The sequence below is a fragment of the Botryllus schlosseri genome, chromosome 3, assembly GCF_051294905.1.
Source record: "Botryllus schlosseri isolate E-star chromosome 3, Bs_hap1, whole genome shotgun sequence".
NCBI lineage: Eukaryota > Metazoa > Chordata > Ascidiacea > Stolidobranchia > Styelidae > Botryllus > Botryllus schlosseri.
This window is the reverse complement of record NC_137238.1, coordinates 11,395,705-11,410,744: the sequence shown is the minus strand read 5'-3', so window position 1 is coordinate 11,410,744 and position 15,040 is coordinate 11,395,705. Positions and strand designations below refer to the sequence as shown.

The 15,040-nt window shown below is 38.7% G+C and overlaps 2 protein-coding genes across 2 annotated transcripts in view; both read right to left on the bottom strand.

Moving 5' to 3' along the window:
- The window catches only part of LOC145434831 (lutropin-choriogonadotropic hormone receptor-like), a 509,016-nt gene that overhangs the window by 235,736 nt on the left and 258,240 nt on the right, over positions 1-15,040 (bottom strand). The gene's annotated exons all lie outside the window — the stretch shown is intronic.
- Positions 1-15,040, bottom strand: part of LOC145435384 (CD320 antigen-like) — a 95,381-nt gene that overhangs the window by 481 nt on the left and 79,860 nt on the right. The window contains exon 4 of the mRNA XM_080312657.1: positions 885-920. Coding sequence (XP_080168783.1) covers positions 885-920 — 36 coding nt within the window. The remainder of the gene's footprint in view (positions 1-884; positions 921-15,040) is intronic.

Below are 15,040 nucleotides of genomic sequence, written 5' to 3'. Positions count from 1 at the left end.
GGGGAGGCCTAAAATAAACATACCATAACCACAATGTTATAAGCACAACAAACTAATAATAGAAAAAGAAGCACTTTACTCCCAACATCTTGATTAAGGCACGATAAATAGAGCAACCGAAAAAAATGATTGTGATAGCATTAATTTATGCGATCAAAACAATCTAATCTAAATTCTACATCACATTAAATACTATTGTGTATTTTTCATCGCACTTTGTGATAATGATGTGGGTTGATCTTCACAGAATATTCATTTCCATTAACGTACGTAGCTTTGTCTTTAATTCCCGTTGATGACTTGACTGTTTATGATTAGGACCTAAAATTTTCAGCGCTCGACAAAATCATCTCTCACAACTCGACCGGAACCAATAAAATTAATATTCGGTGGAGATTTGAGTACTTGGATTATTGTGCTTACCCCTATGATGCTTTCAGTATTATATGTGCTACAGTTAAAACAAATACAGAATCGGAAAATCTGTGAACGGAACGCTGCTGGCTAGGTTTGTTCAAATCTCTGATTGGTCAGCTGATAGAATTGTTAAATTTCCAAAAATGACGAACGATGCACATCAAAGTTTGTTCTGTCCCGGTCACTATGTGCGTATAGTAATTGGGTTTATTTAAAATTTTGGCTTAATACCAAACTGTAGTCGCGACGTTATTGTAGTAGAAATTTTCATGTGTTCGGTCACTATAATATTCAAATAAAAGGCTGCATTTAGGCTTATATTCATTATATAATACTATTATAATGAGACCCGCTAATGGATTCGGATGCTGAATGCGGCCCTCTAGCAAAAAGGTTTCCCCACACATACCGGCAGTAGGCAAAACGGATTGTTACGTATCTAACAAAACTTATATACTGAGAGTTACCTTCTTTTCTTTCGCCACAAAATCGTTCATCGTTATCTGGAAACACGAGGAATTGGTAACATTTATCGTATGCATGTGTAGAGCAGGGCAGTCAGGTCAATATTTAGTAGGGTTACCATACGTCCTCTTTTAGGAGGATTTGTCCTGTTTTTTTTAACTTTTTTGAAAGTGTCCTTGGAGGACACCAGAAGACCTCTTTTTTGAGATTTTGTCCTCTTTTTTTTGAGAATTTTGTTTAAATACTGGGCAAAATCTGACTTAGATACAGTAAATCAGCAATGAAGTAACACTCAGGCGGGTATTTCTGGTGCGGGGCCGGAAAGTCGACCTTTTTTTGTTTGTTAATTTTTTAGTCAACCGACCACGATGTGGGAAAAAGTTAACCATTTTTTCCGGATTTACCTCAGATGTTCCAAGGCTTGAAATTTTTAGAAAGCCTCCACTTTTCAGATTTCCAAAATATGGTAACCCTAATATTAAGGGTTGATAAAACGCGCTCCAGTGGTTGCATCAATCAATTAATAAGGAAATCACGCATTACGCATCATCATTTCGGAAGTCTTCGTGTTGACCTTAGACCAGTGATTACCAAACGCGGCTTCGAGAGCCGCATGCGACTCCCAGCCAAGTCTTCTTTCGGTTCCCATCGACGTTTGAAAATCCCACAAAAATATTGAAAATTCAATTTAAACCAAAAATTTAAATTCATTTTTAAAAATTACCCTTGCTTGGCTTGGAATCTGGAGTTTATAAGTAAGGGTGGAGACCAATTGCTCTGCTTTCGAATTGCGAATATCTACGCAATAACGATTTCCTTACCCATAATACGCCAAAAAGTATACCCACCCTCAAATGCGTTCGAATCGGCACTCACGTATAAGTCAGCTCACCATCAGACTTAGTGCAGGTGGTGTGACAGCACATATCGCAGCGGTATCGGACCATCAAACCAATGGATCATTTGATGCATATAACAGGCTTATCGGACTTACTGATGAGTTCGACAGCCGCATTGACGGAATGAATGCTTTTTTGTCCATTATGAAATTGTTCTTAAATCATATTGCATATAATGTGACCACTGCCCTAGTAACTTTCAAATTAAGTTGCTAGACGTGGAGTCAGATATCGACCTCAAGTAATAATTTAAATATGATGACTTACTTGAATTTTGGAGGCAAGTTCCAGAGAGTAATATCCCAACTTACTAGTCAGCCAGCAGGATTACCAGACCATGACCTCAAATATCGATCTCGCATTCCGCCACATGCCACCTCATTTTGTCGTTTGTCTTTTATATTCTCTGCTTTACTTTTCGTTTAGTGTGCATGCCTCTGCTCTACTTCGCCTGGGCCAAGGTGGGTGTCTCATTTTAAAGACTACTCCAAGTAGTTTCGACACCTTCCTATCCTTTCATTCGCAGTTTTGTGGTGTTTTAAAATGATGAAAATACTAATAAACTGATACTGATACTTGATAACTAGTCTACTGCCTAGAAAAACGATTATGTATTACAGGGCTCTTCAACCGGGTGTATCGTACACCCTGGTGTGTACCAAAATTGTAAAAAGGTGTTCCACTCAGATGGGGTGTACTGAGGTGTACCATATCAGCATTAAAATATGATGACTAGCTATCAATGACTAGCTATCACAATAAACAGGCAAGTTTATGCTCCAGAACATGATGACCGGGTGTACAATAGCGTACAATGTTCGTATCAGCTGTACTTAGCTTCTAAGTAACATTCTTTTTGTGATGTCATGAGCAAACGCTTTTCCTAATCCTTTAAACCGGTGGTTCTCAACCTCTTTGACCTTGCGGCACCCTTAGAAGATGAGAAATAGTTAGCGGCACACTAGCACCGTGACTCTCAACTTTTTTGGCCTACGGCGTCTGCAACTACCAGAACACTTAGCAGCACCCACAGTCGTGCCCTTTCCGAGCACTCAAGTAGGGTTTGGTTGGATTCAAAGATGAAATTATTGTATCTTATATATCTGCGGATATGTCACAATACTTCTACGATTGGTATCATATGACATGGGAATCGTTTTCAATTCTTTCGCAGCTCTGTTCCCAAACATTTTTTACGATTCTATTGCAAGCCGAAAGAATAACTTTTTACGCTACAGTGTGAGGTTTTGAATTTTCAGCTATCAACTCTTCTAGCAAATACCTGGTTTGGTGTGATCTCGTTGAAACTTCGGGCAGCGTTTAGGGCTGAGATATGTTTGACAATAAACTCTGCCCACTACCGCATTGTCGATGTAATTGATCATCGCATCGAAAAGGCCAAGCACGATCGCCACTAACGAATACACAGGCGTAGAAGGGTATATGATGTCGCATTTCCACGCAGATCGTGTAGCAAGCATGAGAATGAAGATAGCAATATAGCAATAGTTTTACTGACCCGCAGTTCAATTATAGTTTCAATAAACCGGGATAAAACTTTAGCGGCGGGGAAATTCGTTAAATGGTATAATTTGATCAACTTTACTTCTCAATTCCCAGATTCGTCGCCTGAAACATAACGTTGCGCTCAGAGCCTACATCGGCAGTGGCGGCAAGCTACCTAAAATCGCAATGTGGATGGCTTTGTTTGTGTATTTCGAATTTGTAATCGTGAACATCACTTCCCAATGAGGTCATTTCTCGCTGGTGATTATGAAAACAACGGGGATTTGAAAACTGCATTGTCACACGGGTGCCGCCATGTCTGCTCGTCTCTGCGATCAATCAACGTTTTGTGCAAAACTGAATTCAGCCTTCAAGGTACGCGGAATGTCGGGTAAATGGTGAATGGGGGGTACTGATTGCAGACATGACAGCAATTTTGATTTTTCGAATGTACAAACTTCACATCGAGCCCGATTTATATTACTGATCGTTTGCTATACACTAGAATTATTGTGCACAAAATTTCGAAATTTCGACGAAATGGCGTTAATGGCAGACCGGTTGAGAACCACTGATCTAAACGTTAGTAAAGGACTTATTGGTTTCTTTCGGAGTAGAACAGGAGGGAGTGGACATATGTTCAGCTTGCGATATATCTCTATGATGATTCTCGAAGAAACCGTCGCGAGGGCTCAGAAATATGGAATTAGTACTTTATGCAAGATTCTTATAAACGTACATAATTGAATGGCGGGGGTAGGGTGTCTCGGGGTTCCAGGGTTGTAACCAAGTCGCAAAGCTCCGAGTCACAAGTCCATCTGACTTTTATAGTTTTGACTCGAGTCAAGTCGAGGCGTTTTCAACTCACCACCGAGTCGAGTCCGAGTAAGCGGGCAGAGGGTCGAGTCAGAGTCATGGTACTATGACTCCAATCCGAGTCCAAGTCATTGTGCTGACTGTTCAGTTTCCAGTTGAAGTCGTGGTAAACCCACGTTTTATAACTCTACTTGATGATATTGAATGTTTCGCATATATAATATAATAATTTCCCTCATTTTTAACAGTTTCTGGTCGCATTTTCAAGTACCAGAACCTATAGACCAGGGGTCGGGAACATTTTTCGACCGAAGAGCCATAATGACCTAATATCTTCATACGTAGCTCCTAAACTAAAGAGCCATAAATGTCAATCAACTACTACGTCACAATTGGAAATTCATGTCATAATGGTAGCACTAATGCATGGAATTCGTAGTGTGCGCCATATTTTCTCTGCTCATATGCGCAGGTGGAGCCACACATGATTACTACAGCAGTACATACATTGAAACCTTCAATGATTATTGGTATTTTCTATCGATGGTTAGGAATGACTGTATTTTGAACAGATTTACTTCCAAAATCAAGCAATTTCCAAATTTATTGCTCGAAAATAAATCGCGAAAGAAGAGGTAATGCACAAGCAGGTGAGGCGCAGACGGGCCACGCTTCATCTGTGATAGCGCAGCATGTTGCAAATAACTTAGAATTTATATTCACTGACATTAATCACACTAATTACGAATATCTAAATATTGTTCGACTTCTCCAGTTTCGGCTAACAAAACGTTGTCGTTCACACCTTCATTTCAACAGCGATACCAGAAAGCTACCTACCAACCAAGAACATGGATAGCGGTGGCGCTGTTTTTAATTTTAATTTATAATTATGAATGTCACTACTAAGGCGGTATCTAGGCGTAGATCAGGAAGAAAACGTTCTGCATTGTCATACAAGCGTCGCCGTGTAACCTATACTCTTCGATCAATCAAGGTATAGTGCAATCCAAAATTTCGAGGTGTTTCGATGTCGGGTAGATCGAATTCGCGAGTGATGTTAGTCGCCGTTGCGACAGGTAGCCTACTTAAAAATCTGAGAATTTTCAAAAGGGGTACGAGACCCTAACCCCGGATACCACACTGCCTTGGCCTCTCAAAAACATGTTTAGTCTGCCACGAAAAGAATTATTCTGGACGTAATGAAAATTTACTATCAAGTTACTGCAATATTTATAAATTTATTACACAATTGAAAGTTTGTTAAAGAGCCCAAAAGAGCCATATATGGCTCGCGAGACATAGGTTCCCGACTACTGCTATAGACGAATTCCCAACAGTGTGGCTACTTTACTATTCTTCGAAATTACAATGAAATTTCGTTCTTGGTCGTTTGAGTCCGACTCCAAGTCGAGTCAATACACAAATTGATTCGAGTGGAGTCGATTCATTTCCGTATTTTGATGAAATGACTCGAGTTAAGTCGAGTGGTCTGAAAATCGTGAGTCGAGTCATTCTATCGCTGGGTGGTCCGGTAATCTTTAGGTCCGATGAGTATTTATTATTAAAAATACGTTGCAGTCTTTTTCCACTTTATTTCAATAGGCCATAGGTGGCCAACCTGCAGACGTTGCATACAGCCGTTAAACAATAATTATGCTGCCCTCAACACATACTAAATTAGCTTGCTTTGGCGACCTTCAATATGAAATTTGAATTACCATATTGGTTACCAAATATTTGAGATATTATAAACTTGAAAAGTTTATTCACGCTTGACGCGATTCAGGGTGACTTGGATTTTTCGTTTTTAATGTAATAGTGTAATCTGAGTCCCACCGTACAAATGCGAACCGCAGAGGAAAATGATGCATTCCATAAAGAAATACCAAGTCTTAATCGTGTGCGTCTTACGAATGAAAGTTTATCTCGTACGTTTCGCTGATTCCAATATATATTTTGACCATGCCTACAATCCTGATGGGAGGTAAAAAATTAACTACATGTTACAAAGTGATAAATAAAAACCGGACGATGCATCATCATTAATTATATGTCCAAAATTTTTGAAGACTCTATCGGTTAATATGATCACGTGGGCTAAGAATTGATAAATATTTAACAGTAGTATATGAAACACCCAATCTTATCTAGGAAATAAATTTTCATGATGGAGAATTTTCCGCGCTTCGCGCGACCGCAGTGGCAGTCCAGTTACCTTTTCCTGACATTTAAACTCGCGATTTTGGTGAAGAGATAGTAAGCCTGCGAGCTGTTCTGCTGCTACAATTTCAAACTTTATTACGCAAGGTATATCTCGAGAAATCAGTGATGTCACAGAACACCACAGGGACTCTCCGTTGTGCGAAGTACCCAGTAGCCAATTTAACATGAGTATATGACTCCTGATGGGCCATGACGACTCTCCGAAGCACAGTCGTGAATAGTAAAGAGTTTGAACATCCCTGGATTAGGCTTACTATACGCAATCAGTGAGTTATGTTGTCAGGAGTGTGCGAGTTTCGAGTGAATGTTAAAAGGGTGTGCCACTGCGTACCACTACTGCGTATTGCATTCTCAGGAATTACGGCAGTAGTAGTATAGATCGGTCGCGAATCGCCATTGGTTCTTATGGGTGCGGCGGCGATTCGCCTGGAAACTCGTGGTGGCATGCGGCTCTTATTTCTTATGGGTGCGGTCGCATGATAGCATTACGGAGATAGGGATCGGTCGCATGCTAACGTTTTCGGGTATAGGCGGCGGCGGCATGCTAACGTGAAAACTCGTGGTGGCATGCTAATGTTTTTTGGTATACGTGCGGCGACATGCTAACGACGATAAATGTGTCTGTCATGTATTCTTACGAGATCTCTGGTGACCTGACGTTGTGTCTTATGGCGGGGGTGGCATGCGGCTATTGTGTCTTATGCGTGCGGCCGTGAATCGCCCTTTCGGGTATAGGCATCTCTCGCCCGGTGTTGAATAGGTATCAAGTAAATAGTCATGTGATTGGTCCTTAGTTTATGTGTATATTTCAAATTACGGCGAGTACGACAATGATATATCGTTATTCTTATGGACGCGGCGATGATTCGTACTTTCGGGTATAGGCTGCGGGCGGAATGTCGTACTTTCAACAAAAAGGGTGTGAAATAGTTTGCTAAATCTAGGAATCACTCACATGATAATATTTTGGTAATTGGTTTGCCACAGAGCCGGCGTAGACGGCGCCTCGAATACCAACAATAGCCGCGTTCACATATTAACACTCCAAATAGGTGTGAAATAGTTTGCAAACCCGGCGATCGCTGACAAGATAATGTCTCAGACATACGCGACTTGATGTTACAGGCATATCGATCGCTCACGCGGTGAAATTTTCGTAAGCAGTTTGTCACGGAACTTGATTTCACTCGTAAGATTTAATAAGTAACGAATAACAGACCGCCAGTGTCGGTAACTTGAATAGTGACAAATTGTCACTTATTTCTACTCTAACCCTAATCCTTTGTGAAGTGTACGCTTATTCAAAAAGGTGCGAAATAATTCTAAAATCCTACGATCGCTCACAAGATAACACCTATAAGACATAACCATCTCTCGTGACTTGTGGTTACATACATCCCAATCGCTACAATGTAATATATTGGTAGTTTGGTGCAGAACTGGATTTCACGAGTCTGATATAATAAGAATATTACCTATTAAGTAATAAGCACCGAATAACAAAACCGTCGCAGACGCTGACTTGAATATCCAAGATTTGATACTTTCCGCGATCGCTATATGTTTCACGTTGACTTTGGTTGCGTGATGCGAATCATGAGAATATTCAATCAATGTGTCAATTTGTCAACTTGAAAGGAAACTCACTACACAAATCAAGTTGATTCGTATTTGAATGTGTTGATCCGGTACAACGCTAATCCTTTGAGAAATCCATTTACTGCGATCAGTTGATTCGACTGTAACCTGAATATTACTGACGCCGACTTTTCAGCCACATTGAATTATTCGCACATTCCGCGCTGCTGTTTTCACACCTATAGAATCAATACCAACTATAACTCTACAAGAATCAAGAATCACAAGTATGTGCATTATACAGTTATTATCTTTATCAACTTGAAATCAAACTCTTAACAAAAACACGCAACTAATCATTTGTCAACTCTAGCATTACCAAAAAATTCAGGTATTGTTGATTGAAAATCCTTGAACCCGTATTATTAAGAGTGTTATAGTACGACGTCGGAATCCACTCGCGAGATGTACTAAAGACAAATCCAGATAATCCAAAATGAAATATTTGGACTTTGACGTAGTCTGAATTGAAATAGATTGACAAACATGACTACCAACTTTGATCCAGTCACATTTCAAGATTATACTTTGCAACAATCCTTGAAACTGACAACTCTATTCGCGATCGGACTTTCCGTTTGTAAAAGAGAGTTTCAGAAATATTATCACTATGACATCTCAACATTTTAACATCTTACCATACGCAAAAGAGTGAAATACAAAAACCTTGTCAAGTCAATCCGTTTGTAACTCACCGAACCAAAGCAAAAAGTGTCCATACGAAAAGTAGACAAGACTACGCAAGTAATCACTACAACCCACAAACATATCAAGTTCGGTTTTAGGCATATACCACCAACTCGTCTTTTTTGTTCAACTGTAAAAGTCGTTACTATGCCGCAAGACAAAGAAATTACTATGCGGTATATTTTGTAAGACAAAAGTAATTACTTCCCGGTGTCGGTGACCTGAGATTAACATAATATGCTTGAGTATACGAGATTTGAAAGTCTGACCATCGTAGTTGAGAATTCATTTCTTACAATCGAACGCTGGTGTTATATTCAAAGTTATCATGCTGTAAACATAAGGATTGACACATTGATTTGACATATGTTATAGTTGATCATGACTTGAATATTAAATTATTTGCGTTAATTAGACACGGCATTGTGGTAAATGTTATGACAGCAACAAACTTTTCAGTGCCATCGTTCTTAACTTATTAAGTTGTAAAACTATACGTGTCTGAAATGTTCTTGATTGGAGAATTACTCCACCTTGGTAAAAATCACTCCGCGTATTACGGATATCAGTAAATATTTTTACAAATGTAATTGTTTCCAGTAACCAAGACTAAAGATGACACAACAATTTCGTTATTCAAACATTGAACACCCGATGCAAAATGCTTTATTGGTAAAATTCGTGACGGCTAATTGAAACGACTACGTATAGAGTCAGTATATTACAATTTCATGTCGTTACTATTGAATCCAGCAATTGATACGATTTATTGTCGGGATTTGTGACAACGCATTGAAACATACACAACTTACAGAGTGTGAAAATATCGCTTTGGGTATCAAGTACCCTTTGAAGCGCGCGATCAATACATGATTCCGGTCGCACTTTCTAAGACATTGTGAAGTCTACGGATTTACACTTCAAGACTTTGATCAACACAGAAGCAATTTGGAGTATCTTTACTGGACGCATCCTATTCTACTAGACTTGAGTATACGCAAAACTCATAGCATTAACAAAATCGCAATAGGCGCTACACTGAAATTTACAAAATGTGTTTGTATTCTTGCTCAAAGTAGTGATCATGAATTATCATTTGAATCTTCTAAAGTAATTGTAATCGTAAAACCAAACTTGCGAAAGTCATTACCATAACAAATAAATATTGTAGGTTGCTTGCTAAATATATATGCCGGAAATATTTGTAGAACGCTCACGACCAAAGAAATCGGAAATTGTCATTCATCAAAGTAAATGTCGTCACAATACTCTGCCGCTAAAAGACGTTACTCGTATGTGATTGAATCGCCGGTAATTAACTCGCTAAATCAAACCCTAAGAAATTTCACTCACTCATCGGATATTAAACACCGTCCCTTAATCGGTGTAGTTCGTTTTTTTCTAAATGCAAATCATACCTAGCCAACAGAAAACAATTTTCACTCACTCGGTAATGAAACCAAGTGGTGGGTCTTCGTTCGATATTTTGTTTGTGTCAAATACTTTGCAATGAACACATTTGAGTGGTTGAGCTTTACATCATCAAGCTGTCATCTGTAAATCAAGATTACATCCGACTTGTAACTCTATCGTTTAACTAGCGGGTTGCATCAGTTTGCTATTTTTGTCATTTAGTGACTGCTGAACATACCAAACGATACACATTCACATACGAAATACTGTGTTGATCGTAATTTCGATCATCGTGACAATCGAAGTACATTTGTTTCGAGTTCATAACAACCGACTACTTCTCTATGACATGACGAATTTTTGAAAAGTTATGCTTAGAAGATTGGTGCATCTCGCGAAAAATATTATACTACTCATATTGATACTGTTACTCCATTGACCGGTATTTTCAAACGAGTCGATTTTCAACCGAGCAAAATTTATTACTTGAGTTGTCGCGCTTACTATATTTAAATGTAAACTCACCCGTCTTTCAAATCCACAACAAACAATGATAAAAAGTACACAAGCAAACACAACAAGTTTTACTTTTGTAGGACACTAATTATTATTCCACGCATCTCATTTCATACTAAGTGTATATGAAAGATATTCATGGTACACGAAAATATTCGATATTCCATGCTACGAACATACGCAATGATTGGTGACGCTTTCACACTATTTCGATTTAGTGTAACAAAAACAACAACAACAATTTTCACTCTCTTGACTTATGAAAACAACAGACGAACCTTCATTCAATATTTTGTTTTTGTCAACTAGTTACTTTTTCATGAGACCTCCACAACTCTTACAAAAGTACGAAAGATATTTACATCACACAAAGTAATCAACTTTACTCGATATTCTCACATTACGAAACTAAAGAATGGTTGGTTTGACTCTACAAACTGTTTCTTTACCTCAAGACCTTTATTGTCTGAATGGTTATTCATGTATTTTAATAATCAAATAGTTCAACACAGAACTAGTACGAACAGAAACATCAGAGTTGTTTACACAAAAGTTTGTATGCGTGCAGTATGCGAATAACATGTGTAAGTCGAGCACAGTTGCGGTATCCATCCAAGTTTAGTTAACACAAATTCATTACAACGGAGCCGTGTAAACTTTCGCGAAAGAAAAGCATACCCACTCCCCCGAGGGTTATGTCAATGTCATAACAATAAACCAGATACTCCAACAACAGAGTACATATGTTTTCTAGTCACGGTCCCTACATCTTTCACAGAGATCAATCTACTTTGCTACCGAAAAGTGCCGAGTCATCACATGATTGTCCTCACAACAACCAGTAGATGGAGCTGTATTAAAATTTTCCTAACCCTTTGCACACCAGTGACAAATTGTTTAGTGAATCGAGTTGTTGTTCAGCGTCAAGTCTCCATGTTGAATCGTACATTAAAACAGCGCAATTCAATTAAAACCACGAATCTATTTTCATTTCCTCACAAACTGACACATACAGAAAAATGAATTTTATTTTCCCAAAACATACTTGTAACCAATCGCTTTCATTAAACGCACAACACCATAATAGCATTTACTTTCTGCAACATAGACATTCCGATGTAATCAAGAAATATTTTTATTATTCAAAATCATCGACTTCTGTTTACGGCGTTAGTGTGTGCATGTCATACATGTGGGGTCCGTATTAAAATGGACACGGCGCAACTGAATGCAAGCGGATAGAAGTCTATCGTATCGATTACCATGTGGTCTTCGCTACGGTTTCAAAAACCGAATCATCTATTTTGCATCGGTCGAGACCTAGCGAGTCAGTTACATGTATTCACGGTAATGATTTTGCTTGTCATATGCGAATGATAGGGTTGCTACTCCGACAAATCAAATCAACCTACAACAACTTTCTTACAGTGGTAATAACATTTTCATTTTTCGCCCCTTCGTAATTGTATACGCACGAAAAGTATATTGTACAGCTCGACAGCTACGTTTAAAAAGACCAACGACACTGAGCCCACGACGTTTACCTATGTAAAATTACCACTTTCACTTGGTAGTCCGTCGTTTACCTGAGTAAACATATCATTTTCCTTTGGAGATCTGACGTTTACCCAGAATGACAATACATTTTTACTTGGAAATATATTTTTCCCTCGAGCAACAAATCTTTTTCACTTGGAAATATATTTTTCCCAGAGTAACAAACCCCTTTTCCTTTGGAAATCTATTTTTTTCCCTGGTTAACAAACCTTTTTCACCTGGGGGTCTATCGTTTCCTAGAGTAACAAACCCCTTTTCCTTTGGAAGACTATTTTCCCCCGGTTAACAAACCATATTCACTTGTAAATATATTTTTTCCCCTGAGCAACAAACCATTTTCATTGGAAATATATTTTTTCCCTGAATAACAACCCATTTTCACTTGTAAATATATTTTTCCCTCAGTAACAAACCTTTTTCACTTGTAAATATATTTTTCCCTCAGTAACAAACCTTTTTCACTTGTAAATATATTTTTCCCTCAGTAACAAACCTTTTTCACTTGGAAATATATTTTTCCCTGACCAACAAACCATTTTCACTTGGCGGTCCGTCGTTTACCTTAGTAAAAACATCATTTTCCTTTGGAGATCTGGTGTTTACCCAGTGCAACAATACATTTTCACATGGCCATCTATCTTTTGCTAGAGTAACAAACCCACTTTCATTTGGAAATCTGACAAACACACCCGCCAACTTGGAATTTGTTGTATTGACGACAGTTTGAAATAGATTACAACGAACAGTGACGTAAATATACACGGACTACCGGTTTCAGAGTATTCCTGCATCAGTCGTATCACATCAATATCGGCGGTTAACCACATGAAATAACAATATGCCCTTGTACACCGAAATGCATGTTTTGGAAATTGGACAATAGGTTTCGACATGTCTGTGATGTCCAGGTTCGTGCTTTGGATTTTCCAGAGTCAAAGTGTCTGAATAAAACACCGCCTCGACTTCGGTAAATGTTTGACACGCAGATAACGGTAGTCGGAAATCGAGGAATTTATGTTTGCATCGGGCTAACAACTCCGGGTTACTTGTGATCTATCTCACACGTGTTTACTATGTTGTGTCGCTCTTTATTGACCAATAGCCTACATACCACACCATTCAGTTTGAAATCGGAAACCTCGAGAAAGTATTATCCGGATCCGGATATCAACTCTGAATCGATAAACCATATTCAAGTAAACATGTCACAACCTGTGTCTGCAGGAAAATAACAAGACATCGCACAAATCAAGTTTACTTCGCGATTATTTGCCCGCACAAGTAATCACGTAAACGAGGTGTATGACATTACATCCATCATGGATAACATCGTGTCTAGCATTACAAATATCATGGGTGACAAATTCGTCTTTTCAAGTCTCGTCATGCACCGACTCTGTACATTCAGTGTGGGTATAGATGACTTGGAGATAGACAAACAGACATCTTTGACCGTAACATGGTTATTCGTTCAAATACCATTGGCGATATCGATACAGTGAACAGAGCATTATGCATACCGATACATTCGTAGTCATATATGCGAACCATGTACTATCATGTACCCCGATTTTCGTTGAATATCCAATCGAATTTAAGATTTCCATACGCGGAATCACTGTTAAAGATGTCTGACTGCGACGTTGCACCCGTGTAACGAATTCTCATGCTAAGGCCCATGTTACGGTCAAAGATGTCTGTTTGTCTATCTCCAAGTCATCTATACCCACACTGAATGTACAGAGTCGGTGCATGACGAGACTTGAAAAGACGAATTTGTCACCCATGATATTTGTAATGCTAGACACGATGTTATCCATGATGGATGTAATGTCATACACCTCGTTTACGTGATTACTTGTGCGGGCAAATAATCGCGAAGTAAACTTGATTTGTGCGATGTCTTGTTATTTTCCTGCAGACACAGGTTGTGACATGTTTACTTGAATATGGTTTATCGATTCAGAGTTGATATCCGGATCCGGATAATACTTTCTCGAGGTTTCCGATTTCAAACTGAATGGTGTGGTATGTAGGCTATTGGTCAATAAAGAGCGACACAACATAGTAAACACGTGTGAGATAGATCACAAGTAACCCGGAGTTGTTAGCCCGATGCAAACATAAATTCCTCGATTTCCGACTACCGTTATCTGCGTGTCAAACATTTACCGAAGTCGAGGCGGTGTTTTATTCAGACACTTTGACTCTGGAAAATCCAAAGCACGAATCTGGACATCACAGACATGTCGAAACCTATTGTCCAATTTCCAAAACATGCATTTCGGTGTACAAGGGCATATTGTTATTTCATGTGGTTAACCGCCGATATTGATGTGATACGACTGATGCAGGAATACTCTGAAACCGGTAGTCCGTGTATATTTACGTCACTGTTCGTTGTAATCTATTTCAAACTGTCGTCAATACAACAAATTCCAAGTTGGCGGGTGTGTTTGTCAGATTTCCAAATGAAAGTGGGTTTGTTACTCTAGCAAAAGATAGATGGCCAAGTGAAAATGTATTGTTGCACTGGGTAAACACCAGATCTCCAAAGGAAAATGATGTTTTTACTAAGGTAAACGACGGACCGCCAAGTGAAAATGGTTTGTTGGTCAGGGAAAAATATATTTCCAAGTGAAAAAGGTTTGTTACTGAGGGAAAAATATATTTACAAGTGAAAAAGGTTTGTTACTGAGGGGAAAATATATTTACAAGTGAAAAAGGTTTGTTACTGAGGGAAAAATATATTTACAAGTGAAAATGGGTTGTTATTCAGGGAAAAAATATATTTCCAATGAAAATGGTTTGTTGCTCAGGGGAAAAAATATATTTACAAGTGAAAATGGTTTGTTAACCGGGGGAAAATAGTCTTCCAAAGGAAAAGGGGTTTGTTACTC